We start from the raw sequence: 27,669 nt of genomic DNA on the forward strand, positions 1-27,669 counted from the left end.
TCCAGTGAGTCAGGCTCGGCGGACTTTCTTGAAAGGATCATCCAAAGCATCCACTTGGCAGCAGAAACGATGCCAGCTCTCCAAACACGCTGCTTTTTGAAGGCTTTAATTATGAGTGTTTTAATGTGAATGGAATAGTCAATAGGTCATAGAAACCGCCTTTTAAAAATTTACTATTGGGGCGCCTGGGTGACTCAGTCATTAAGCACCTGCCTTTGGCTCAGGTCATGGTCTCAGGGTCCTGGGATGGAGCCCTGCGTCGGGCTCCCTGCTCAGCGGGGAGTCTGCTTCTCCCTTTCCTGCTCCCCCTGCCTGTGCTGTGTGTGTGTGTGTGTGTGTGTGTGTGTGTGTCAAATAGATAAATAAAATCCTTAAAAATAAATAAATAAAATCTTTTTTTTTTTTAAGATTTTATTTATTTGACGGAGAGAGAGAGACAGCCAGCGAGAGAGGGAACACAAGCAGGGGGAGTAGGAGAGGAAGAAACAGGCTCTCAGCAGAGGAGCCCGACGTGGGGCTCCATCCTAGAACACCAGGATCACGCCCTAAGCTGAAGGCAGGGGTTTAATGACTGAGCCACCCTGGCACCCCTAATAAATAAAATCTTTAAAAAATAAATAAAATAAAATGTACTATTATCTTCTCAATGGCTTCATTTTCAAAATATGTATCTTATTTCCATCAGTTACATAAAAGTATACATGCTGATAAACAAAGCTACCCCTGCCCCATTTCTTTGAAGGTCTTAAAGGCTCAAGAAAGTCTTTAGTAAATGTAAATATCCTTTAGAGAATAAAATCTTGAACTCATCTTAGCTGAATGTAGGCAGCCATCATCTGAGAAAATAAAACAACCCTAGTTGTTGTAGAGAAAAAGCAGGGGAAGGGAACTGACATTTTAGCAGGGAGACTCCTATGTGCAATCACTGTGCTGGATGCCCTAGTCAGTGTCTCCTTTAATTCCCATTTTGCAGATGAGAACAGTAAGGCCCAGGGAGGATAATTCTCCCAAGCTTAGGCTCTCAAAGGGCCTGTGTTAAGTGCCTGAGTTGTATTAGAAGAAGCCTTCCCTCAGGGAGAGCCAGAGGCTTCCACGACTGAATCTTGCGCGCGCGCGCACACACACACACACACACACACACACACACACACACACACAGAATGTTTGTCCCGCTGCTACCTTCCAGCACCTCCCCCCACCATCACGTGCAGGGCGCGTCCCGGACGTCCGGTGGAGACTGCCGTTGACCCTTGGATTGTGTGGATGCACTTACATGCGGATTTCTTACAGGATAGTACTGTACATGTGTTTTCTCTTTCCTATGATTTTCATAATATTTTCTTCTCTCTAGCTGCCTTTATTATAAGAATACAGTATACAAGGCACATAACATACAGAATATGTATTAATCGACTGTTTTATGTTATTGGTAGAGTTTCCCGTCCACAGTAGGCTCCTAGTAGTTAAGTTTTGGAGGAGTCAAAAGCTAATGTGGATTTTGGACTGCGAGGGGGGACCAGTGCTGCTAAACCTGCACTCTTCAAGGATCAGCTGTACTTCCCTGCTTACAGTTCTTTTAACTTTGCAATTCTCTGGGCTGTAGTTTCCTCCTAAATTTTGCTGATCTCTTACGGTCTTTCTTAATCAAGATGAACCCTTCAATGCCTGGGAGCCCACGGCTGGCTCTTCTCACTCACCCACTGGACAGTGGAGACATGTGCTTGGCAGCCCCCTTACCCATTGCCAAGCCTGAGAATTCTACACAGAGCCCAGGCCCCTGTCTGCTTAGGCTACAGAACACAGGTGTTGGAGGGGTGGGGGAGCACAAAAGGAGAAATTTGAGAAATTTGCAGGGATCCCAGGGACCCCCTGAAGTCTGGGGAGCTGAGGTTCAGGGAAGGCTAGAGGCACATGCACTCTGATCTGCCTTGGTAAAGTCATTTGTATTCACTGGGCGGCCCCCTCCCCGCACTGCCGTATTTAATTCTGGCTATGGTATAAATAGAACTTGGCACTCTGGCAAAACACACCGCCCACCACTGTGTTTCTTTCCTTTTGGGACATCAACCAAACCTGAGCCTTTGATTCCCTCTAGTGGCTCAAGTGGGCAACTTTCATGGCTGTTTCTTTGCATTTATTTATTTAACGTATAGTTACTGTATGCACCAAATTGTTGCTGGGTTCTCTAGCTTCTCCAGGCGCATGGGATGCTGGTTGCATTTGATCATTGTTGTGTGCAGTGGAAAGTGAGCAGTAGAAGCCAGAGCTCCTTCTTCCAAGCTGAGCTTAGTGCAATGTGAACTGGCTAATCTCCCTGCTGTTCTATAGCTGCTTTATGGGGACTGAGGGAGGATGGGTTTATTTGGGTTATGCCTTAAAGGAGTTGTAGGACCCACGGTAACTCCTTTATCCCTGGACCTCAGTTTGCTCATGGGTGAAATGAGTGCACAGGTTAAATTTAAGTCAATCCAACAACCGCAGTGTGAGAGGCCCTGGGCTGGGCGATTTGGTGAATTGGTACCTAATCTCAAGGAGCTTATAGGCTAATGGGAGAACCACATGTCCAGGAAGCCACATAAGACATAGGGCAGAAGCAGCATAGCATGGCTATTGGAGTTTGAGCTTTGCAGTGAGACAGATCTGCGGTGGAGCCCCTGATCTTTCCTAGCTGTGTGAGCTTGAGCAAATTGCTCAACTCCTCTTTACGCTTCATCCGTAGATTTGGGTAATCCCCCTTTCTGCGTAGGGTTGAGTGCTCAGTGTAGAGCCAAACCACACTTACTCCCTAAATGGTGGCCACTCTCATTGCAGTTTCACATTTTAAACAGAAATAACAGAAACCTTACTGGGAAATGTCCCTAGGACCCTATGAGGGGCTTAGCCTGTTGGTTCTGAAGGCCCTTTCTTATGCCCCACAGATCTCTGTGGTCTCCTTTCTTCGCCATGGAGCTTGGGAATCCACCTGCTGCTTCTCTTAGGGGGGATGCCTCTGAGGGTCCAACCCTGCAATGGCAACTACAATTTCCCTGCTCCCTCCGCCCTCCTTTCACGCCCTTTTCCTTCCCACAGATTTGCTGCTAATCTAGCTTGGGAAATGAACAGGGAATAAGAAAGGTAGCTTACATGCTTCTGTGAGTCATGGTTCTTGATCTTCAGTGCTTAAAACCCTCTGAAGCGGCAGAGTGAGTGCTCCCCAGGAGAGGGGACTTCGGCACACCGTGACCCTTGGGGGCTGTTCCAACTTGGAGGTTGTATGATTCTGTTACCTTGGGAACATAGCATCGGAACATGGTGAATGGCTTTTCATGCTGAGCTCCTTTATTATGTGCAAGGAGACAAAGGAGGATCTTAGAGCACACCTTAATGCCAGACACATCATACCTAGAATTCAGGGGAGGTTATTTAACACCGGGGATTTAATAGTCAACAGTGTCTGGAATGAATAGGAAGGAGAGAAGGTGAGCGAGCTTGAAGCCTAGAGTTGCTGACAGGACCCCAGTCCTGGAACAAGATGAAAATTAGAGGTAAACAAAGCCGAAAGTAGAACTGAAATCCTGTTGGCCAAAGGGATACTGGATGGTTGGAGGGACAGAATCCAAACACGGTAACTTGGAATTTCACCTTGGATAGGAAGGGTTGCTTCATATTTTAAAGCCATGTGGGATGAGACTACAGAGACTGGAAGATAGAAGTTGGGGGACCCGAGACTGAGTGTCCCTCAGGGAAGCAGGAACTGCCTATAAGAGCCCACTCATTCCCCGAGGCATCCTGCACTTAAGCTGTTGGTCTGTGAGGGTGGCCTGTCTCTAAGGTGGCTCAAGGGGTGAAATGATATCTGGAGCCTGTTCTGGGGAGGAAGCCAACCCCTGCCTTTCCTTTGGTTTCTGTCCTTTTGCAAGCCTGTGCTGGTAAAAGAGGGAAAGTTCAAAAAACACAGTTGTTGACCTGAGTGATTTCATCATTCATAAAAACCCAAGAAGGTAGGAAAGACAGGGATTGCTAAGAGTAAAATTCAGGGGGCTACAGAAGATAATGATGAATTCAGTTAGAGGAAGAGCCAGAGGGAGATTCTTCCAACACCTTGATCTGCCCCTTGCCCACAGGAACACGGCATGATTATTAGTTGTAATAGTTGCTTCCCACACATTGCTATGCAGTTTCTGCATTACTCATGAGAGGCTCTCCTCTTCCAGTTTCCTACTATGTTGGAACCTTGGGAACTCACACTGAGATCAAGAGAGTGGCAGAAGAAAAGGTCACTTTGCCCTGTCACCATCAACTGGGGCTTCCAGAAAAAGATACCCTGGATATCGAATGGCTGCTCACCGATAATGAAGGGAACCAAAAAGTGGTAAGTATACCATTGGCCAGAGCCCTCCCCCCGCCCATCCCCACCCCTGCTCTTCCCGTCACCCTCCCACAGTTGTCTTTCCTAAGTCCTCCAATTTTCTGTTGGGTTGGAAAGGGCTAGAATTGCTCTTTCATCTGGCTTATAGTTGAAAGACTCTAGAGACAAAAATTTTAAACAAGGGAAGGTGTTTGGGTCTTAAAGATAAGAGATTCTATGTTCTTTGGCAAGCCAGAAAGCCACCTCTCATTTGCCCCAGGAGGGAATCTGCACTATTAGTGTCTTTCCTAAGAAGGGAGCTAAGTAGCTTGATTCCTGAGCCAGGTGGCCAGACCCCCAAATCTATAAAAGGAAGCCTGCTCCTCTTCCTCCTCTGAAACCATTACCACCTGCCTAAGTTTAAGCTTTGCACAAAGTCATGACTCTCAAGCTCTGAGATCGTGTAATATGACATACGATGTAGGACATGACTGAAAATGTGTAACACATGTATAATTGACCAGCAAAAGAATTGATACTGGTTCTGGAGTTGGACAATGAAGGAGCTGGCCCTGGGTCTTCTGTGCCCAGGATGGGGAGGTCCATTGGTGGGTGCTTATGGGCTTTTGGGCAGTGTGAACAGAACTTGTAGCGCTTTGCTTCTGATGATCCGCGGTACTGGTTTCTGTTGAAAATGAAAAGTAAGTAGCTACTGTCCTGTCTGCCTTGGCTGCATTCAGCTTTCCTCAAGCTGGGTTTTCTAGCGTAATTCTTCTCATTCCATTTACCCAGTGACTTATTTTTAAAAATCTTTTGGTTGAGGGGCGCCTGGCTGGCTTAGCTGGTAGAGCATGCGACTCTTGATCTTGGGGTTGTGAGTTCGAGCCCCATGCTGGGTGTTGAGATTGCTTAAAAAATAAAAAAAGAAAAATCTAAAAACAAAAGAAAACAACACTTTTGGTGGAAAGTTTTGTGATTTTAAAAAATCACATAAAATAAGCCGGGGAGACTGACTTTAGACTTTTCTTCCTTTTCAGAACTTTACCTCTTACCCTACTAAAAAGTGAAAGGTTGTCCTTTCTTCCCCTCTGTCTATACCCCTGATCTCATACGACGGTGTAGGCTGGAAGTAGCTCAGTATTCGCTAAAATAAAATCCGGATCGTTGTTGGATTTCAGCTCCTCCATCACTTTGTCATTTTGATGCTGCCTGTCATTTCGTTCTCATAGGACGTCATCCCGACACCCTCTGTTCTCAGTAGAGCAAGGTCACCTTAAACTGAGCATATTTATTCCAGCAGATTCTCAGGCAGTTGTAGACATGATACTCTCTGTTCTGAATAAAGTAAGAGCTGTGTTCCTCTCACAAAAATTTAAAAAGAATGACTCCACGCATTAACTTTTACCCATGTGTTTTCATTAAAACTAAGGAAAAAAAGAGTTGCTTGTTTATGTAGCCAAGTGAATATAAGGCTTAGAAGTTCATTGCTGATTGAAGCAGGCCACTGCTATGGCTTTAAGTAGCCACAGTTCCCTGTGTGTCTTCCATTAATACTCCAAAGTAAGGATCACCGTGTAGTCAGTCATTCAGAGCATACAGATTTATTTAGCACTTACTGCATGCCAAGCTAAGCACTGGGATACAATAGTGAAGACGGTATCAAAGTCCCTGCTTGCCCGGAGCTTATAGTGCAAAGCTATTCAGTAATTAAAAAACAAAACAAAACAAAACACCGAAAAACCCTTTGTTTTTTTGGTGTTGTTTTGTTTTGTTTTTTAAGTAGAGAGCACTAAACATTAGCTATGTTCCAGGTTCCAGTCTGTTTAGCACATAGGATCTCATTTAAATTTATCCTCATAACTAGGATTATTAGTCCCATTTTTCACATAAGGAACTCCATACAGCGTGTGCCCAGACACAACACACACAGTGAGAAAGGGGCTTAAGGTCACCCATTTTGCCATTTGAAATGAGGCACTGTGATGTCAGTACCTGGGCGGTTAACTACCAGCTATGTTACCTTCATGAACAATTTGAGATTATAGTCCGTGTTATGTAGGAAATAAGGAGAATGTGGGAAGGAAATTATTCCAGACAGAACCAATCGCGCCAAGGCCTTGATGCTGGAAAAAGCTTGGCACTACTGCAAGTTCTAACAGATCAAAAATCAACTTAGGTTGAATTGAGTAAATACTGGATTCCCACTATCCACATAGTCGGTCATGAAGGAGGTAGTTGAAGAGGTAAGTGTGTGCAGAGACAACCTGAGAACTAAGTAACAGAGATCATGATGGAGATAAGCAGAGTGTTCTAGATGAATATAAAGAGGTGCCATTGGCCAAAAAAGTTGGAGGAGGGGAAAGGTCAAGGGCAGCGCCTGTAAGAAGCCACAGCTGATCTGAGTGCCGATAGAAATTTCCTCATTGCCCCGAGGAAATCACAAGAGCGTAGACACAAAGGCTGGAAAGTTCTGGAAAAACATGAGCAGTTAGCGTAAGTGGAGTGCAAAGTATGAGCTTACAGAGGTGCAGGACCAGAACATGAAAGGTCTTGTGTAACACGTTAGGGGGCTCAGATACTTTCCTGTATTGTCATGGAGTTCTTGAAGGATCTTAGGAGCGACACGGACATAGGTGCATCTTGGGCCCTTTGCGGCGGCACACTGATTAAAGGAGACTCCAGTAGAAGCAAGATCAGCCGAACAATTTCAGACTATACAGTAGGGGCTTACACGACAGTCATGGGTAGCTGGAACATCAAGGTGGGCGTAATATACAAATTTAGTGCGTAAATTTGCCACCATGTTGGGAATGAGTGAGGGTGAGAGAGACAATACAGGGGGGCTGGACTGGATGTGTTGCCTGAAGTAGGCTAGCCAATGACCTAGACCCCAAGGTAGCCTTCCATTTCAATCTGAGCAGAACTGGCTCCCTCCCTTCTGTCTGGGAGGCTCAGATATGCAGGGAACATTTGGGGGCGGGTCAGCAGTTTGGGGAATAATTGAATTTCAGCCTAGGTAGATAGCATGGCCCCTAGAACTCTGGAGCTTTCCTCCAGGTTCTAGGGATGGAAACACAGTTTCCAAAGCCAGAGTGACCATCTCCCCCAGGGTCAGTCAGGAACACACAACAGAGACCTTTCCCTTCTATTTTTCCGATGGAGAAATTAGGGCAGAGATGTTCTTATTCCCATGCCAAACCCCTCTGGCCACCTCCTTTCTCCTTTTCCCCCTTTTCTTTGATATTGAGCAAGAAAATTCCTGATCAAGGGCTTGAGCTTCCGACTCTTGATTTTGGCTCAGGTCAAGATCTCATGGTTCCTGGGATCGAGCCCTGCATAAGCCTTGGCGCTGAGAGTCTGCTGGAGAGGCTCTGTCTCCCTCTCCCTCTGTCCCTCCCCTTGCTGGCATTCTAAATAAATAAGTAAGTAAGTAAGTAAATCAATCAGGAAGGAAGGGAGGAAGAAAGGAGGGAAGAAAGGGAAGGGAAGGGAAGAGGAGAGGAGAGGAGAGGAGAGGAGAGAAGAGAAGAGAAGAGAAGAGAAGAGAAGAGAAGAGAAGAGAAAAGCAAAACCCTGCTAGAAAACAGAGAGAGGGGCCTACATCCATTTCTGTTCAAGGCAGGTGCATGATTGCCACGCAGGGCCTGGCACAGCAGAGCACCTGCCAGAAAGCTGAGCTGCTCCATCTGCTCCCTAAAGTCTTCACAAATTGCCCAGCCTCCTCCTCCTCTCTTTAAAACTGTATCGTTCATGGGCCCACCAGGAATGTCACAAGACACACAGCCCCGCAACAGCTGCAATTCATGGGCTTCATTTTTTGTTTGTTTGCAAAAGGATTAAATTTATGTTCACTGTTCTCCCATCAACTCCCTTCCCCCCAGCAAGGGCTTAGTCTCAGCTCTACATTTCCTAGAATTAAAACCACAACTGAGACAAAGAGACACACATGTGCCTGATACTCAATGTGCGTCTGAAAAAAACTGAGCCAAATTGCAAGGCTGGAACTGAGCTCCAACCTGTGTCCTAAAGGGGTGTGAAATGCTCATATTAGGCAATAGTTATTTAATTATAGTAAGATTATTTTGGAGTTGTACAGTGTCTGCTTTCCAAAGATGTTAAATACTTACCTTTGTGGTCTCCCTCCACCCCCTGCCCTGCCCTTTATTTTCCATTAAATAATGGGACAAGATTTGGGGGAAGGGGAGAAAAGCCCCACCTGAATGTACTAAGGGCTGTGGTGGGGCTATGTCCGAGCAGCTGAGGCTCGCAGGAGGAAGCCCAGGATTCTACGCAGGGCTCCAGGAAAGGCTCTAATACACAGAAGGTGGCCCTTGAGCTTGAGCTTGAGGCCTGTGTAGGTGATGTTTAAGCAAAAATAAAAGAGAGGCATTTCAAAGGGAGAGAAGGCTGCATGATCCAAGACAAAGACACATCAGAGGGTGTTGTTCAGAATTGAGGGACATCGAGTTTGGGTATGACGCTATTGAGAGGTGCGAGGACAGGGACCAAAGATGAAGCCCAGTCCGGGCTGCACTGGCCTTAGGGGCCACCTTCAGAGGGCTCCGCTTTAGTCCTCAGTGTGCACAGGTGATGGAGAACAGATGGAGGCTTTCGGCTAGGGGGCCCTCCTATACAAATGCATGGCAAGACTTAGGTTCTCTGGGTGCTGGGCTGGACAATTCTGGAAACCTTAGGGGCCTTTGTGAACCCAGAACCAGCCTAATAAAAGCAATCGTGAGTGCTTACGATCTCATTCCCGCAAGTAGTTTACTCCTGTTTTACAGTTGAGGAACTTAAGATTTAGAAAGGTGAATTAACCAACCAAAGCTGCAGAGCTGTAAGTGGGGGGCTCCCATCTGAACGTAAACCAGCTGACTTCCCCGCACAATCACTGTGCCCTGGGGCAGTGTTTTTTCAAAAAGCAGGACCCAGGAGTGGATTCTAAGTGAGCAGACTGCTTTTTAAAAACCCAGACTGGAAAACATTAGCGTATTGCACGTATGTACTAGTTCATGAAACTTACGCTTCAGTTGTCTAGGTGCCCTCTATGTGCGTGCTGGGTCACGGAGGAAAAGGTGTTTCTTGATGTAAGTCTGTTCAAAGTTTGAGAGCTCCTACTCTAGGATACGTAAAGCAGCCAGAGTCCAGTGTGGACCACACCTACTAAGTCTCTCCCAAGCCAAATATGACCTTTCAAAACAAAAAGCAGTTCCTAATGTTAGTCCAAATAGTAACAAGAACAAGGAAGAAATCCCCTAGACCAGAAAGGTTCACCAACTTCCCAAATCCCACAAAACCCCCAAATTCCTCTACCCAGCTCTTGGGGTGCCTGGCTTGTTCAGTCGGTAGAACATGCGACTCTTGATCTCTGGGGTCGTGAGTTCGAGCCCCATTTGTGGCAGAGAGTTTACTTAAGATAAAAATTAAAAAAATGTAAAAACAAATACCCAGCTCTTCACTGATTCCTAGGTTTAGAATGTCTTCATTCTTCTTAGGAAGCACAGACTTGCTTCTTCGTGGTGATGGTGCGCCTGCCAGGTATTGAAAAAGAAAGTAAGTAACAGTAATTGAGTACCTGTGAGGAAGTCCCACCTCACTTGTCCTACCTCCAAACATCAGCCCCCCACTTCCAGTCTTAAGAAGAGGTAAGCTCTCAAGCTTCCAGTTTTTTTCCTGTTTTTAATGTATTTCCTCTTCTCCCTATTGTCCCACTGAGTTTGCATTTCCATGGCAGCTCCTTCCACCGCCCCAAGAAACGTATCCTTTCTAAGCAGCGCAACAGGACGGACGTGGGGCCAAGAACACCCTACAAACATTTAAAACAAACAAGTACCGTGTCGGAAGGGCTGTGACCTGGATCTTCCCAGTCTGAGTCTCCTAAAACACAGAGCTTTCATTGGATGCTAGGAACCCTATCAAATTACTTGCAAAATAATAATGTACTTTGTGTTTTTCTGGGTCAGAGTTCATAGGTTTTATCTGGTTGGGAGAAAAAAAAGCAGTGAGGTAGGTAGAATAAAGAAATTCCTCAGATATGATGCTGGTTCATGTGATGTGATGTGGGGTCTGGCAGTGAGGGATTAAGAAAGAATTCTTGGGGCTCCATGTTGGGCATGGAGCCTAATTTAAAAAAAAGAATTCTTGGAATGTTTTCGGTGCAAAATAGGTGGTTTTTATTAAAGCACGGGGACTGGACCCAGGGGCAGCAAGAGCTGCCTTGGGACTCCTGGGTGGCTCAGTCAGCTAAGGCGTCTGTCTGCCCTTGGCTTCCGATCCCCGCATCTGGCTCCCTGCTCAGCGGGAAGCCTGCTTCTCCTTCTCCCTCTGCCTGCCGCTCTCCCTGCTTGTGTTCTCTCTCTCTCAAATAAATAAATAAAATCTGTTAAAACATTTCTTAAAAAAGAGCTGCCCTGGAATTGTGAGGAGCGATTGATTGTATACTTTTACATTGGGAGGGGGCAGAGATGAAGTTTCCAAAAGGATTTGCATATGTTAAAGAAGACTTACAGGATCCTGGAGGTCTGGCTATCTTCAAACTAAGGCTGCCTTTTGCCTCTAGCAAGGCATTACCCTTAAGACCGCTAAGAGTTCCTGGAGGAAAGTCCTTCCTGCATTCCTCAAGCGAGTGTCAATGCGCGGCAAGTCGTAAGGAGATTTAATTTTATCTACATTTCTTTTGCCTTTGTTCTCCCGACCCCTGGGCACACCCGGGAACTGGAGGTTGGTTGCATTTTAAGCGGTAAGAATAGGAAAGAAACCTCTCCCAGGCCCTAAGAACTCCTTTCTGGGATGCCCAGTCTCCATGGGAAATGCAGTTAGGAATCAGTGAACGCAGGAGGGTCCAAAAGAACGACCCCAGTCAAGCAGGATAAACTGTAGCTGCCCCAGTTTCAGGTTAGGATGCATGTTGCCACCTCATCGAAGGCCCTCTCTAAAGAATTTATTAAGCAAAAAAATGCCCTTAAGTGTAAGCAGTCTGTTGGGGAGACTCACGTACTTAATCTCCTTAATCTTGCTGTGAACTTTTCACTGCTGTGGGGTTTTTTCCCCCTCTTTAATGCAAGGGGTTAATACTTGTAAGGATTTACAACGGTGCCTTGAATAAGATAAATACCACATATGTGTTTGTTAAATAAAAACAAAGTTCCCGACAGAAAGTATCGCATTGAGTTGACAGATTTTCATTTCTAGGCCTAATGCATATTTTCCTAAGCCCAGAGCCAAGGGCTGTGCTTGGCCCAGCGTAGTCACGAAATGGTCAGTGAGCAAAGGAATGATGTCTTTTCACAGTTTCCGCTCTTAAAAATTCTTACTAAGCCTGTGAGGTCGGTAGCTAAGAACTGTTGTCCTAATTTTCTTTTAATACGTGAGGAAAATTAGACCTTAAACTTGGCCCCAGAGAACCTGAGCTCCATGCCTTTTAGACTTTGAAGGGCTAGGATCTAACCCCAAATTCCTAAAGCTAAATCCCTTTCTTTCCCTCCGTCCCCTCCCCCATAATTGACAGCTTCTATTGAAAAGAACGCAGAAATTCAAGACAGAACTTTTGTCTGGGAGTAAACACTGGGCATTTGACTGAAATCCTGCGTTTCCTGTACTTTCCAGAATATTTCTCTGTATGAAGATGATGTTCAGGAGGCACCTCCCTTCCTGTACTGGGGAGGGGGGCAAGTGTTCAGGCTGGGGTGGGAAGAGATCCTCGACTGGTAGGACAATGAGTGTAATGAGACCTCTACAAGGCTGCTCCCCCTGCCCCCACCCCCCTACTGTTTCCTTCCTCAGCAGGTGGTTTCAGGGTACAGCTCACTGTCTTTATGAAAGAGAAGGTAGGAGGAAAACAAGTTGTAATCCAGGGGTAAGGCTGGAAATGTGAGCAAAGGTTGGACTTGAATAGTCAGCCAAAGAGATGACAGTCATCAACTTTACTCTGAGGTTGGTGGTATTTTAATGAGTTCTGATCTTTGTGTTTAGATGTCCACTATTTGGAGAGCCTCATTTCCCCCTCCTTTTCTTAATCTCTGTATTTGTGCTGTCAGGGATCTTACCCGGACTCTTGTCTTTAAATACCATCCACAAGCTTAGAATTCCCAAAAGCGTTATTTCCAGGCCTCCACCCTGAATATCCAATTCATTTGTATGCAACTGGTTTACCCCATGCCTCCTTTGGGTGTTGAACAGGTCATCTCAATGCAGGAAGTCCAAAACTAAGCCCCTGATCCTCCTTACCCTGCACACGCTGACTTCAAACCTCCTCCCCTCCGTCTCCTCTCTCGGTTGACAGCTGTTCTCTCTTTTCATAGGCTCACGACCAAACCTGAGAGTGGCCCTGGACTCCTCTCTTTCTCTCATGCCACAAATACACATTTTTAAAAAAAATTGTTTATTTATTTGACAGAGAAACAGAGAGAGAGAGAGAGAGAGAGAGAGAAGAAGCAGGGAGAGTGGCAGAGGGAGAGGGAGAAGCAGACACCCATCGTGCAGCAAGCCCTACCTGGGGCTCGATCAAAGGACCCTGGGATCCTGACCTGAGCCAAAAGCAGATGCTTAACAGACTGAGCCACCCAGGTGCCCCAACTCCAACAGACTCTTGACTGTTTTCCTGTTTCCAGTCTTGGCCTCCTACAGCCTATTCTCAAAACAAGTCATATCATGATACTCTACTGCTCAAAATCCTATAATAGCCCCCCACTTCCCGCAGAGTGAAAGCGATCATCTTTACAATGGCTCAGAGGCCCTGCAGGATCTGGCCCCACTGCCTGACCTCATTTACTAGTCCCCTGGCTTACTCCAGCCACCTGGCCTCTTTGCCGTTCCTCAAACATGCCAAAGCATGCTTCCACCTTCGGGTCTCTCCTTGGCTTTTTTCTTCACTTAGAACTCCCCAAGGCTAGTTCGGAGTCTCCTTCAAGACATGATCTCATGTCTCCTTCCAGTGAGGTCTACTTTGACCAAACCTTATTTAAATTGCAGTCTGTCCCCCTGGCCTACAACTCCCCTTCCCTGCTCTATTATTTTCACAGTATTGTCAAATGTACCATACAATATTCTTCCATGTCTGTTTCCTGCCACCAGAATGCATGCTCCCCAAGGGCTGGGATTTTCACGTGCTGTGTTCACTGATATCTCCCAAGCACCTACAACAGATGCTGTTGGCAAATTGTGGAGGCTCAAAATTTGTTGAATAAATGACTGTGCTCTTGGATCTCTTTAGCTTAACATTCAAATCCAGCTTTTGCTCCCATTTTCTACCTCTGGATGGATGTGGATGGATGACTCCTCTTCCTCCTGCCCTCTCTCTCTTTCCTAAATATTCTCTAACTGGTCATCCTTACCGATTTGCTGTAAAATGTCCTTGAAGAGTTCATCTTAGCCGTCAGGAGCAGCTGGTGGTTCTGTCTCAGTGAAGCTAGCTTCCATTTCCCTGGCATCCCTCATCCCAATCAGAAGGAAACACTCCCACATGCTCTTCTCAGTAGGCCTGCAGGAATTCTAATTTAGAGACCCAGAGAGTTGAACTGTGAAACCACCTGCTGAGGCAGGGGGCTGGAGGGGAGTGGGGGCAGAGGAGAGCAGCCTTCAAGGGATCTAATTCCCCTTACTGTCATACCAATCATACCAACAGAGCATCGCTCTCTACCCCAGCCCGAACACCTGCCCCAACCCCCCCCACATACAGTATACCATGGGGAGGTCCCTCCCAAACATCATCTTCATGCTTAGACTCCAAATTTTCAGATGAATTATGGTCTAATTTTCCTCACATATTAATTTCCACAGAAATAGAAATTAACTTGTGGAATGCCCATAGCGATGTCCCTGTTTCCATATCCATAGCATGGCAGTGGTTCCTGTTAATAGAGATGCAAATGAACTTTGTCCAAAGGAGACTACAAATCTTTGTCCAATTCTCATTTGAACTTGTAAAATCTTTCTGGTTTCATCATTTATTAATGAGTTAAATAAAATCTTTGACACGTGCTTATATTCTATGTATATGAGAGTCATAATTTTACTTTTTTTTTTTTAAGTTGTTCTTTAAAATTGTAGGAGAGGGGAAAAAAATCTTTTTCCCTTTCCCCTCCTAGGTTTTCCAGCTGGGGCACTGTAAATTAGACCAATAAAAGACAGATTTTTGTTGGTTTGTTTTCTCTCTTTAAAAATTTAAAAAAAAATTCTTACTGAGATATATTTGACATATAACATTATATTAGTTTCAGGTGTACAACAAAGGGACAGGTTAATAGGAGAAAAACAGAAGTTTATTAACTTCCGTGTACCATGTACGAAATGTGTGGGAGTAAGTACCTACAGATGAGTAACTCCAAGGGGTGGCTAGAATTTGGCCTATGTACCTAACTTGGTAGGGGAAAGGGAAGAGGAGGGAGGACACTTAAGGAAAAGCAAATGACTTTTGAGGAAGATAAACGGGCCCTTAGAAGAACAGATGGGAGATATGCTAGCTTGCGATCTTGTCTGTCTGGGTGTGGTGCTGATTTCTGGTCTCCTAGAAGAGAAGATTAGACTTGTTCTCAGGAGGGGATTTATGACACTTAAATTCTTTTGGGAGGCTCTGCCTTTAGGTCAAGGGACTTCAAGAACTCAAATGCCTTTAGCATTTGAAATTCTTATGCACATGCAAAGTGGCATATTCTGGGGTGGCATGTCCTGGCCCTCAACACTTTCATAGAACAATTTTCTTTGTATTGGTATCATCTCTAGCACAGTGCTAAGCACAGAGTATGTTTTCAGTAAATGTGTATTCAATAAAGGACTGAAGTGTTGCATTATAGCCTAGCCAAAGACAGTTAAGGGCAACAGACATATATGAAACCAGAATGCCCCAAGGATCTCCTGGACAATACCCAACATTATAGGAAGGGGATCTAGCAACCTATGAGCCCCAGTCTTTCACCATTTCTCCTCACATAAAAATGCTGTAAAGAGATGCTATGGGTGAGAGGGGAAAAAAACAAAGCCATTAGTCTGAGTGTCAGAACAGGGAAGGTTTCATGAGAAGTTAATATTAATTTTGGATTTGAAAGAATGAAAGATAATTCTTTTTTTTTTTTTTAAGATTTATTTATTCGAATCTCAAGCAGACTCCCCCCTGAGCACAGAGCCCATTGTCAGCTCTATCCCATGACCCCGAGATCATGACCTAAGCCGAAATCAAGAGCTGGACACTTAACCCACTGAGCCGCGCAGGTGCCCCAAAAGAATAAATAGGAATTCTTCATGTGGAGAGATGGAGAAAAGGGAGTTTCTCCATGGACAACTGCAGCGGGCAAAGGCATTGAGTACAAGAAAGCATGAGTCATATTACAGGAAGGGAGACAACATTATCTGATGGTACCCAGGTATGGGAGGTGGACAAAAATTGAAATGAGACTGGGAAAGGTAATGCAGAAGTCACTGTGAGAACTACAGACTGAATCTGGTCATCATTCAGAGGTGGCAGGGAGCCACTGAAGGGTTCTGAGCCGGAAGACAGCTGATGTGTTTTACATTAGTATTAACCTGGCATCCACTTACATTGTTACGTAAGGTGGATTGGAGAGGGTAGAAATATACAGCAGCCAGGCAGCTGGAAATACCAAACCAGAGCTCAAAACTATGTCAGGACAGATAGAAGGATATGAGAATGATCACAAAAGCGGTGCTGGTTGAAATGAGTGAGCAAAGTTGAATACCGAAAATGTCTTACGTTTATTATCAGCTACAGTGTCCACCTTTACTTTTCTCTTACTTTCTTCTCCCCCACGTTCCCCTGACCCAAGACTGTAAGGTCCCCAGGATAGGAGCTGTGTCTTATTTCTGCATGATTTTGGGCATAGTACCCTGGCATGCGAGCTCAATAAATAATTAGCTGATGAAAAAGAGCATGCAAAGAAAGGAAAAAACATGTGTCTCAGAAAGGTGGTGAGAGCAAAATGGATGATACCGAAGAGTTTTGATATAATGGAGAGAGAACTGGTGGACATTTTATTGAATGGCTTCAAATCTTTTCAGGAAAGCATTTGATGTGTTGCAGGGTGTCACGTGATTGAGGATGGGATTAAGGGCTTGAGTAGAGGGAAACAATTTGAACAGCTGCAGTCAGAAATGTGCACAGGACACTCCTGTATGCTTGTGGGCCTGTTTTTAGCACCCTTCTGTGTATCTGGAATGCTCCCTGCAGCCTCCTTCTCCCTGACTCTATTATAATCTCTCATTTAGTCTGCTTATCTTTCAAAGCCTAACTCAAATGCCTCCAACTTTTCTGGGACATTCTCTCTGATACTATTTCAAGTTAATTAATCCTTTGTCTATGTTTATACTTCTCTCCTTGTTAATCCCATTAGATTATGAATTACTTGAAGACAGGAAGAGGGTTTTTACTCATCTGTATGGGCACCCCCCGACCTGATGGGAAGCAGTCATCCCATAAATGTTTGCTGACATCTAAAATCAAATGAGTTTAAGAATATGCTGAATGGCAGAAAGGGCAAAGCTGAAGTCATATAGCTCGAAGTCTTGGTGGACCAGAGCAGCATGGTTTTTGTGACTAACAGGAGTGAGGTGATGGACAAACGGAACCAGGGAAGGATTCAAGAACTATAGGCTATGATGCAGGCAGATGAAATTTCACTAAAGCTCAAGATGATGATGATGATGATGATGATGACAACGACTATTTTTTAAGTAGGCTCCGCACTCAACGTGGGGCTTGAACACATGACCCCAACATCAAGAGTTGCATGCTCTACCCATTGAGCCAGCCAGATGCGCCAGGATTTTTGTTGTTGTTGTTGTTGTTGTTAGAGAAATCTAAACTTTGGTGTCCCTACCTGGAAAAACAAAGACACAAAGACATGATGCTCATGTGTATTTTATGGTAGGAAGGGATGTAATTTTTTCCCAGCTGACTTCCTCTTACTAATCAACAGTGAAGCCCCCCAAAAGGAAAGCCAAACAATGAAGTCCTCCGTATCAGACTTGAATTTTAAGCATTGACTTCTGCTCTTTAACTCCTCTAGTCCCCTCGCCTGGACTCTAAACTTTTGTAAGAACAAAACAAATTGATTTAACAGTGTCACTTTTCTGCCTTCATTTCCAAATTTTCTGGAAGAGCACTTAATAAACAGTGGAATGAATGTAGATGGCCACAGGAAGTGGGAGAGAGGTAACTGGTATACCAGGACATGAACTAAATGGACTTAGATGGTTATTTTCAAATCCCAGTTCTGCTATTTGTCTGTGAAATGGGGATAATGGCTCCAGTATTCCCCTCTTATCTGTGCATTATATGTTCTAAAATCCCCCTGGATGCCTGAAACCATGAATAGTGCCAAATCCTATATATGCTATGTTTCTTCATTATACATTTATACCTTTGGTAATGTTTAATTTATAAATTAGGCACAGTAAGAAATTAAGATTAATAAAATAATTTAAAAGTTCTGTGAATGTGGTTTTTCTCTCCCTCTCTCAAAATCTTATTGTACTATACCCATCCTTCTTGTGCTGATGTGAAATGATACAGTGCCTCTGTGATGAGACGGAGTGAGGGGAATGACACACGTTTTGTGATACAGTGTTAGGCTACAATTGGCCTTCTGACAATATGGCAGAAGGAGGATCATCTGCTTCTGGACCTCGGGTACTGAACCCATGGGAAGTGAAACCACAGAGAAGGGGAGGAACAACTTAACTTGCAAAAACACTATGTGAGAAATAAACTAGATGTAAAAGTACTGAGTAAAAGGAGTGTAGCATATTTTGAATAGCTCACATGCAGGTGGTAGGAAATTAAAAGTCAGAAAAGGTATGCAGGAGAGGGGTGCCTGGGTGGCTCAGTCTCTTGAGCCTCTAACTGGACTTTGGCTCAGGTCATGATCTCAAGGTGGTGCGATCGAGCCCTGTGTTGGGCTCTGCACTGGGCTGGGTGTAGAGCCTGCTTGCTCTCTCTCTCTCTCAAAAAAAAGGGGGGGAGGTTATGTAGGGGAAAGGTAAGTCTCCTCTCCATCCTTTTCTACCAAATCTCCTCAGTCAACTCTAGGTACCCCATGTGCATTTACTGTGCATCCCCTTGCCCCCCTGATTTAGCTGTGTAAACTTGGCTGAACGCGTAATTCAAACGTAAAATGCCTTACCTATGAAATGACATGGTTCTGAGCGTTTAGTAAAACAGTTACCACTTTGTAATTAAAATGCTACACAAATAAGACGTGTTACCTTGGGAAGGAGAAGCAAGGCCTAGACAAACATATTGGACTTTTAACTTCATTTAGAACAGAGGTCCCCTGACCCTTAGAATCAGCCCCGGGCCTGACCGCTTTGTTCCATGAGGAGTACTCCCTTTCCTCATCTTGACATCAGCAAAAGATGAAGGCCGAGAGCCACACTGCTTGACCCTGCCTTGGTCTGTCCCACAGGTGATCACTTACTCCAGCCGTCATGTCTACAGTAACTTGACTGAGGAGCAGAAGGGCCGAGTGGCCTTTGCTTCCAATTTCCTGGCAGGAGATGCTTCGCTGCAGATTGAGCCTCTGAAGCCCAGTGATGAGGGCCGGTACAGCTGCAAGGTGAAGAATTCGGGGCGCTATGTGTGGAGCCATGTCATCTTAAAAGTCTTAGGTAAGCTAGAGTGCCCAGGTAACCGCCTCCATCTTATTAATAAGGTCTCTGTGAGGAACAGCCAAATGCCCCCTGGTGATACATATTTTTAATACCCTGTATTATACATTCAGAGATCACCTAGTGCAGTTCCCTGGGAAGAAGTATGTTCTATATTTTAGACATAATAAAAGACGAAAGAATAATCACGATTTTCCATGGGAGCCCATTGACAAAATTTAAATATCCTCTAATGTTTAAGTGGGATTCTTATATCTACCTTATATGTCTCAGATACGATTCAACTCCATTTCTGGTTTCTGGCAGCAAAAGCTACTAAGTTCTATTTAATTGCTTCCAAGTTGATGGATTTCTATCCCAGTTTCAGTATTAGTAAAATCACACTCAATTTCCCTAAAATTGCCAATTAAATAACAGTGTCTTCTTTGAGAAGGGACGAGGGAGTTTCTGAGGCAGCCTCTGAGAATTACAACAGCACCGCTGGAAGCAGCTGGGACTGGGTATATGTGTGTGCAGGGGATGGAGGTGGGTGTATTTCTGGGGGTGCTGTAAAGCATGGTTGCGTGGCAAAAGACTACTGACTCCCCACTCAAAAGTTGGCCATAACAGATGCCTAGAGAAACAGCCCAACAGGGCATAGCTCTTCCACTGAAGCTCGTGTCTGGCGATCTTTGAAGCTTTTTCTTTTTGCCAGTGAGACCATCAAAGCCCAAATGTGAGTTGGAAGGGGAGCTGACAGAAGGAAGTGACGTGACTCTGCAGTGTGAGTCAGCCTCTGGCACAAAGCCCATCGTGTATTATTGGCAGCGAATCCGGGAGAAGGAGGGAGAGGTTGAGCATCTCCCTCCCAAGTCTAGGATTGGTAAGTCATCTTCCCACCAGTCTGCTGAGACAACAGAAAGGGTACTCTAGCCATGAATTCTAAATCTGGTTTTGTCAGCAACTCACCACGTGACCTTGAACACACTGCTGAACCTCTTTGAGCTTCTATTTTTCATCCATCAACCCGGAAAGAAAAAAGCATCCGTCTTCTCTTTCCTCAAATGGTACATAAAAGCGGCACAAGAAATGAGAGAGAGATGTACTGCATATCCAGTACCACATATCTAAGTACCGTGTTTACTCTCCCTTACACGTTCCCAGTCTTTCGTAACTCTCAAGGATGTGCAGTTTCAGAGACTGTTCCCCTTTCTTTCCACATTCCAAAAAATCTATCATCTCATCCTTACCAAATTGTATTAGAGAATCTTAGGTCAAAGATGCAATGAGGTAAACGGTACACAGAGACCCTGTCACTAAGAGGATTACAGTCCTTCCTTCTGCTTGTGTGTAGACCACAATAACCCTGGACGCGTTCTGCTACACAATCTCACCATGTCGTCCTCTGGGCTCTACCAGTGCACCGCAGGCAACGAGGCTGGCAAGGAAAGCTGTGTGGTGCGGGTGACCGTACGGTGTAAGTGTCCAAGGGGCTTGTTCCTGCTTTTGCATTGTGGTTAGGCGTAAAACACTTTAAATCACAAGTAAGAGTAAGATCAAGGTAAAAACCTTTATTTCCAGAAGGACATGGCTATTGCTAAAATAAGTTCAGTAGTTGCGACGGCCGTTCCACTCTTGTAGCTAACTCTCTATTTAGGAACATGTGTGAATTTGTCAGCTCCCTAAAGAGATTTATTATGTCCAGGAGGGCACCAAATGGAGATTTCCTTTATAAATGTCAATTTCCCTTATAAAAGGGCAACCTCTACTTTGTTTTTAGAAATTCTCCTGTATCTGCTCTTTCTCATAGATAATCAGCTTAAGGGGACAGGTATCTGGCTGGCTTAGGCAGTGGAGGATAGACTCTTGATCTCAGGGTCATGAGTTCAAGCCCCACTCTGGGTGTGGAGCCTACTTCAAAAAAAAATCAGCTTAAAATAGTCCTAATGCCAAAGAGGCATATTTTGGGGTAGCATGATCTGCTACCTTTCAACATCAAGGGGGTTAGTCATACACCAAGGGTCAATGGGAAACTCAAGAAGATAGAAAGATCTGGAAATACTCACCTTGTCCAGGGCTTATGTTTTTGTTTGTTCTTTTAAGTAAATGCTGTTCCCGGTGTGGGGCTCAAACCACAACCCCAAGATCAAGAGTCCTTGAGAGTAAGAGTCGCATACTCCACCTACTAAACCAGCCAGGCATCCCAGGGCTTATGTTTTTTAAGTTCACGTATTTCTTAGCTTATGTTTGGCTTTACCTCTGCTTTTGTTTCTGAGAAAATAGATGTACAAAGCATCGCCATGGTTGCAGGAGCGGTGACGGGCATGGTGGCTGGAGCTCTGCTGATTTTCCTTTTGGTGTGGCTGCTGATCCGAAGGAAAGAGAAAGAGAGATATGAGGAAGAAGAGAGACCTAATGAAATTAGGTAAACCTCCCTTCAAAATCCCTTCTACTAGACTTCCTTTCCAGAGCTAGCTTATAGTGACCAGCCAACATAAATGTTCCATTTCCTCTTTTATTATTTTTTTTAAGATACTTTATTTATTTGAGAGAGAAAGGAAGCCAGAGACACAGCAGGAGCCAGGGGCTGGGGTGGAGGGGAGTGGTGGGGCGGAGGCAGAGGGATAAGCAGACTCCCTGCTCAGTGGGGAGCCCAACTTGGGGCTTAGTCCTAGGACCCTGATATCGTGACCTGAGCTGAAGCAGACACTTAACTGACTGAGCCACCCAGGCACCCCTCCCATTTCCTCTTAACTATGAATCTGTTAAAAGGATTATTTTGGTTAGGTAAGGAGTTCCAGGCTAGGGATGGAAGGTCTGGTTTATCTTGCCTATATCCTCAACTGAGAATTAAAAGATCAACTTTATGTTACTTCGGATTCACTTCCACTTATAAAGGGCCTACAATAAAGAATGGGCATAAGCTATGGGCCTTGAAGGGGTTTACATAGGGATGCCTGGGTGGGCTCAGTCGGTTACTCTTGATCTCAGCTCAGGTCTTAGATCTCAAGGTCATGAGTTCAAGCCCTGCATTGGGCTCCACACTGGGTGTGGAGCTTACTTAAAAAAATAAAAAATAAAAAAATAAAAGTATTGGGCAACCCCCTGGGATCCCCTCTCTCCTTGGGAGCTTTGTACTATCACTTTGCTGTCGCTCAATAAACCTGGCTTTGCTGCCTACCAATCAACCAGTCAGTCAATCAGGGTTTATGTAGAAAACCCCAAATCTCAATGGTAAGTGCTTACTCTCCTAATAGAGTTGACTTCAGGGCTACCAAAACATCCATTTGCCTCAGCCAACCATGAAGTCTCAGGGACTGCGGAAGTCCCCCTTCCCCTAAATGGCTGCCTTCCAGTGGTATCATGTGAAGTTTACAGCTTGAGGAATTTATTAGGAAATCTCAGAAGGAAACAACCGTAATGGAAGCTATCACAGTCTTGTCAGTATTAAAGTTTACCTTTGCTGTTTTTTCTCTCCAGAGAAGATGCAGAAGCCCCCAAAGCCCGCCTCGTGAAACCTAGTTCCTCCTCCTCAGGCTCTCAGAGCTCACGCTCTGGTTCTTCCTCTACTCGCTCCACAGCAAATAGTGCCTCACGCAGCCAGCGGACACTGTCGACTGAAGCAGCGCCCCAGCCAGGGCTGGCCACCCACGCATACAGCCTAGTGGGGCCAGAGGGGAGAGGTGCCGAACCAAAGAAAGTCCACCATGCTACCCTGACCAAAGCAGAACCACACCCAGCATGACCCCCAGCCAGAGCAGAGCCTTCCAAACCGTCTGGATTACAGTGGACTTGACTCCCATGCTTTCCTAGGAGTCAGGATCTTAGGACTCTTCTAGTCATTGAAGCTCAGTCACCAGCCACACAACTCCCTCGAACCAGATGACAGGCCATTTTAGTAGCAGTGAGCATTGCATGGATTCAAACGAGCACTTTCTTTGTATGACATCAAACGGGAAAAAGGGTGCAAACTGATCCTCTCCAAAAAGGCATCTCATGGTGCCTTGAGACCAGAGTGGGGAAAATCAGGGGTCCAAATCTGTGTATTTGTTGACCGGGACCTATGGTGGAAAAGGTTGGGGAAAGGGGAACTGAACACACTTAAAACTTCTCGCCTGAGATGTTTTCTATCAATACTTCGACTCACCATTGTCAAGAAGAAATGAGATGTTGTTCATAAATTTTCTATGCATTTCTGCAAACCTACTGGATTATTGTGATTATTCAGAGTCACGTGGAACCCACAGCCTTATATTTCATCTAGCTGCACCATGTACGGGGCATATTGCTTCTGAGAGATTTCAAAAAGGAAATACGCTTCTTCTGACCTGACTTCATTTACCATAAGGTTTGGATATGAATTTCACAACCAGTTGAACTAGTAGGAGGTGAAGAATGAGCTGAATTTCTCCCCCTCTACTCACTACTAATCTCCCACTTATATTAAACCGTAAGGGAACTAAGAAAGGAATTCAAAATGTGGGACAGGGGACTGTGAAAAACTTTCCATCTTAATGATGTTCAGAGGGTCACTGACAGATATCAGAAATATATACTGGAACATCTGTGGACTGTCCCTCAAATCAGACGTCTCTGAGGACTTCCCTGCTGGATATCTCTGGAGCAAAAAAATATTCACTGTGTGTCATTTGACAATGTTCTTGGAAGTCTTTTAGAGAAAGATTTTTCAGAGATGCTAAAAGATCTGATATATATCACTGCATTCTCTTCTGAGAACATATGAAATCAGAATTTCAAGACTAACTAAACTAGAAAGGGAACTTAGATCAGTTTTCTCTTAATATGTTGAGGAGTGGTATAGGGAAGTTGACTATTACACCAAACATGGAGCCTCCTCCACTTCTTTCATTTTAGGAGAAGGATGTAAACCTGGGATTTTTGATAATTCTAGGCCTTAAATTATCAAAAAGATCAGGGATTGCCAACATTTCTTAATGGCACTGCAAGTACGTCATAATCATTCCCTCTTGAGAGGCGGACACAGAGAGAAATTCGGTAATTTCCCAGCTTAGCCTCTGAGGAAGTCCAGGTCTGGGAAGGAAAGGGAATTATATTTAGGGAAGGGATGGTGAGGATAACTCGTGGGTGGCAGGACAGGGCTGGACTAGTGACTGCTAACATTCGAACTGACACCATCTTGGAAACAATGAACAGAAATGATTCACCAGGATAATCATCAAAGAGTTGATTCATGGAAGAAAGGTGTGTGAGAAATAAAAAGAAAAGCAGCAGCCTCCAATACAAGAACTTGCCTTTTTAATAGTGTTGACTATTCTGTGAGTCAAATTCATCCTATGGCAAGGATGGTAGATCTGAAATAGCCCCACAAGGACCTTAGGGCAAATGTCAACAGATCACCATTGGTAGTGCAAAATATTTATGATTAAAAGGGCAAGTTACGGGGAAGAGAAAAGTCATGCTGAATCTGGAGATGAAAGCATTGTTTCTAAAATGGGAATCAGATGCTTGCAGAGAAAAGGCAGATCTGGGATTTGGCCCCATTTCTCTGGTTTTTCAGTTCTACATTTCTCACAAAACAGTCCTCATATAGTGCAAATGCATTTCCTTCTAGGGTCCTTTAAGAAATGGGGGTTTATCCTTGGGTGAAAATTGTAATCTGAGGTTTGTCTTCCTTTTAAAAAAAGCTGGGAAATAAGAGACATTGAGGAAGTAATGTAAAGAATGTCTGCTATTACTTTGAGAAGGCTGGCATATTTGGAATGCTTCTTATACTAACACTGCCTCATTGTAAGATAGAAACCCCTTCCATACTCTACTTTTTTATTCTTCTGGTAGTGTGGTAACCTATCACCTCTGCTATGTAATTCTGAGAATTCTCATTCCTAGAGTACCTGAGCCAAACAAGTACACTATGGAGGCTGCAGCTGTACCATCACAAGCAATTTGCTCTTATCATTATTTACTACCTTTGAACCTGTTTCCTGTGTATGCCTTTGAAAGCAGGAAATCAGTCCCCTTTGCATGATATGGAGATTTAGGTTATTTAAACATGTTAGTTACTAAAAGACTAAAATACCAGTTGAATATCCAGATTTTGGAAATCTATTCACACTGGAAATCTACAAAAAAATTCACAAAACAGGTAACTACCTAAAATCTGAGAAATTCTAAGGAATTAAAAATTCTAAGCGATAAGGTGCTTAAGTTTTAGCAATGAGAGTACACTTCTCTTGGAGTCAGGTTTTTGGGTTCAGATATGGTGAGCTCTGGGCCTAAGATAAAGTTTTGAGACACTACTGGCTTCAAACCATATTCCATTAAGTCAAATAAATCTGATCCTTTAATATGAAACAAAAAGGCAAGATAGCTGAAAAGTAGAAAAAAAATGTTTGTGAGAAGAAGATACTGATGGAATGATGTGAATGTTTGGAGAATAACCATTTCAATGCCCTTGTTGTTACACTGTATAAAAATAATTTCAGAATTGCTGTTGCAAAAAGACATAATTTTGCTTCATTTCTGGTGTTAAGCTGTTTATATTTTAAATTCTAAGTTGCCTTGTAATTGAGACTGTATTTGATCACAAAAACCAAATATTTATTACAGCTGTATCTGTATCAGCAATTAAAAAATAAATAAGGTGATACCGTAGGAGAAGCTGAAGGTCATATAACCTGCACTGGAAATTTGTTCATTAGCTTGCTGCCAAAAGAAGAGAAGAACTCAGTCTGAGTATGATCCATTATTTATTAATTTCAGTGACAAACATACCAGGCACTATTTTTTCACAAAGCAAGATGCTTAGTAGTACTGGAGATACCAAGTTATGACAGAGATCCTGCTCTTAAGGACTTTATCAAAATAAATAAAATATTTTATACCAAGGTGAAATGCCAACAGAACAACACATTAGGGGGTTCAAACTAATCTCAAAAGAAGCAAGCACTCAGAGATTCAAATAAATCTGAAAAAAAATCTCCACAAAATTAAATGAGGTAATACATGCAAAGCACTTAGAGCAGTGCTTGGTATGTGACAGGGGCTGAAATATGTTCATCATGACCCCAACCCCCAGTCAGAAACCCTAGGCCTCAGACTTCTTCACTGCAGTCCCTATGCCCCCAAATTTTAATTTTCCATCCTGAATGTATCTGAAACCTTGTGCACTTAAAGAGGTGGAGCCAGGACATTCACCTTATTGAGCTTTAAATACATAAAGCCTGAATCATTCTATTTAATAAGAGCATAGTCCAAGTTCTACAATATATTTTGAGTGACTGGACACAGGTTATCTATTCTGCTTTCTTTAATCACTGCTGTTAGGTGGGCTACTCCAAGCCGTTGGGCCCTTGTTTTATTTCCCAATGGTTCAATAGTTAAAATGTTGTAGGTAGTCCAGAGGTTAAAAGCTGCAAAATGCAGGGTATAGTTCAGAGATTGTACATGATAGGCTGAGTGGGAAAAAGATTATAGGTATCAAAGAAAATTGAAAGGAGCCTCCCACAGCACACATCTTCCTCTTCCTGGAGTTGGGGAGTTACATGTGTTTCTAGAAAGAAAATTATACTATAGTGTAACAAAAAAACAGACCAAGGATTCTGGAATCAAAAGCGCTAGCTTCCGTTCTAGCTCAGCCAGCTGTAAATCCTACAAATAACATCTCTGAACCTCATTTCTCTCCTAATACCAGAACGTATATCTCAGAAAACTGTTTTGATGATTCCATGATACGACAAATGAAAGCACTTTGTACGCTGTAAAAGCATCATATAACATTGATTTCTTGGGAGGTGGGGAGTAATTTAAGTATATGCCCTCCACGTGCTCAAGCCAACATTGCCCTCCGCCCCAAGGCAAATGTGAAAAGAAAATTCTTCCTTCATATATTTGAATCTGTCTCGAGGCTTTACTGGCTTTGACAAGGACAAGGTGTCCTCTTCTGACAGCCTTTTTGGAGGCACTGTCTGGAAGGTCTTTCTAATTCCAGTCACCCCACTGTATTAGGTAGTTTTAAAAGAATCTTTCATTTATCTGCTCATTTATCTATTAAACAAGAATATCAGCTGCCCTGCGTGTTTGAAAGAACACCCTGGAAAACATTTCAAGGAACTGAGAAAGGCTCTTAGAATGACAAGGCCCAAATACCTGCCACCATGCACCACAATTTAATTCTAAGTATTATTGTTTTGTGGACTCGATTAGTATTTTCAGGATGCCTCTGAACGATCTCTCGTTTAGTTTTTTGTACGTCAAGAAAGGAAAAATAATACATCATGTAACTAAAAATAAAAGAGGCTCAAAGTCTAAATCAAGGACACGGGGCTACTGGAACCCAGGTTCCTAATGCCGGATTCTCCTACACGGAAAAGACTTGCTAGCTTTTCATTTCTTTCACAAATTAACTGAGAAGTGTGGGATTTGGCTGTGGGGAGAGGGAGAGCCCAGAAGCCGAACCCGTTTTGGCGGGAGGTGGGGAGTGGCGGAGTTGTCTGGACTCAAGGAAGCGGGTTTGGCCCTTTATTTCGCTGAGGGTTCAGACACACGATCCGGCCCAGGTGGTTCTGAGAGGCCGGACCCCCTCCAAACTCTGCATCGAGGGCTGCCGGCCTTCAGCTGCCACGGTGACAGAGAATTCTGGACGACGGCCTGGCTAATCTGTTCCCCCCACCCCCCCGCTTGGGCGCGGCTCCCTCCAGCCCCAGATCTGCATACCCCCAAGCAAGTCACCCTAGCAGCGCCCAAGGGTCGGTAACTCCCCCCCCCCC

The 27,669-nt window shown here is 44.2% G+C and overlaps 1 protein-coding gene across 1 annotated transcript in view; it reads left to right on the forward strand.

Annotated features, from left to right (window-relative positions):
• The window catches only part of LOC103662282 (CXADR like membrane protein), a 94,610-nt gene extending 69,055 nt beyond the window's left edge, over positions 1 to 25,555 (forward strand). The window contains 7 exon segments of the mRNA XM_040631105.1: positions 4,194 to 4,351; positions 18,742 to 18,943; positions 19,638 to 19,805; positions 20,277 to 20,399; positions 21,206 to 21,347; positions 22,403 to 22,647; positions 22,650 to 25,555. Coding sequence (XP_040487039.1) covers positions 4,194 to 4,351; positions 18,742 to 18,943; positions 19,638 to 19,805; positions 20,277 to 20,399; positions 21,206 to 21,347; positions 22,403 to 22,647; positions 22,650 to 22,735 — 1,124 coding nt within the window. The 3' untranslated portion in view covers positions 22,736 to 25,555.
• The last annotated feature ends 2,114 nt before the right edge of the window (positions 25,556 to 27,669 follow it).

The sequence above is a fragment of the Ursus maritimus genome, unplaced genomic scaffold, assembly GCF_017311325.1.
Source record: "Ursus maritimus isolate PB19 unplaced genomic scaffold, ASM1731132v1 scaffold_16, whole genome shotgun sequence".
NCBI lineage: Eukaryota > Metazoa > Chordata > Mammalia > Carnivora > Ursidae > Ursus > Ursus maritimus.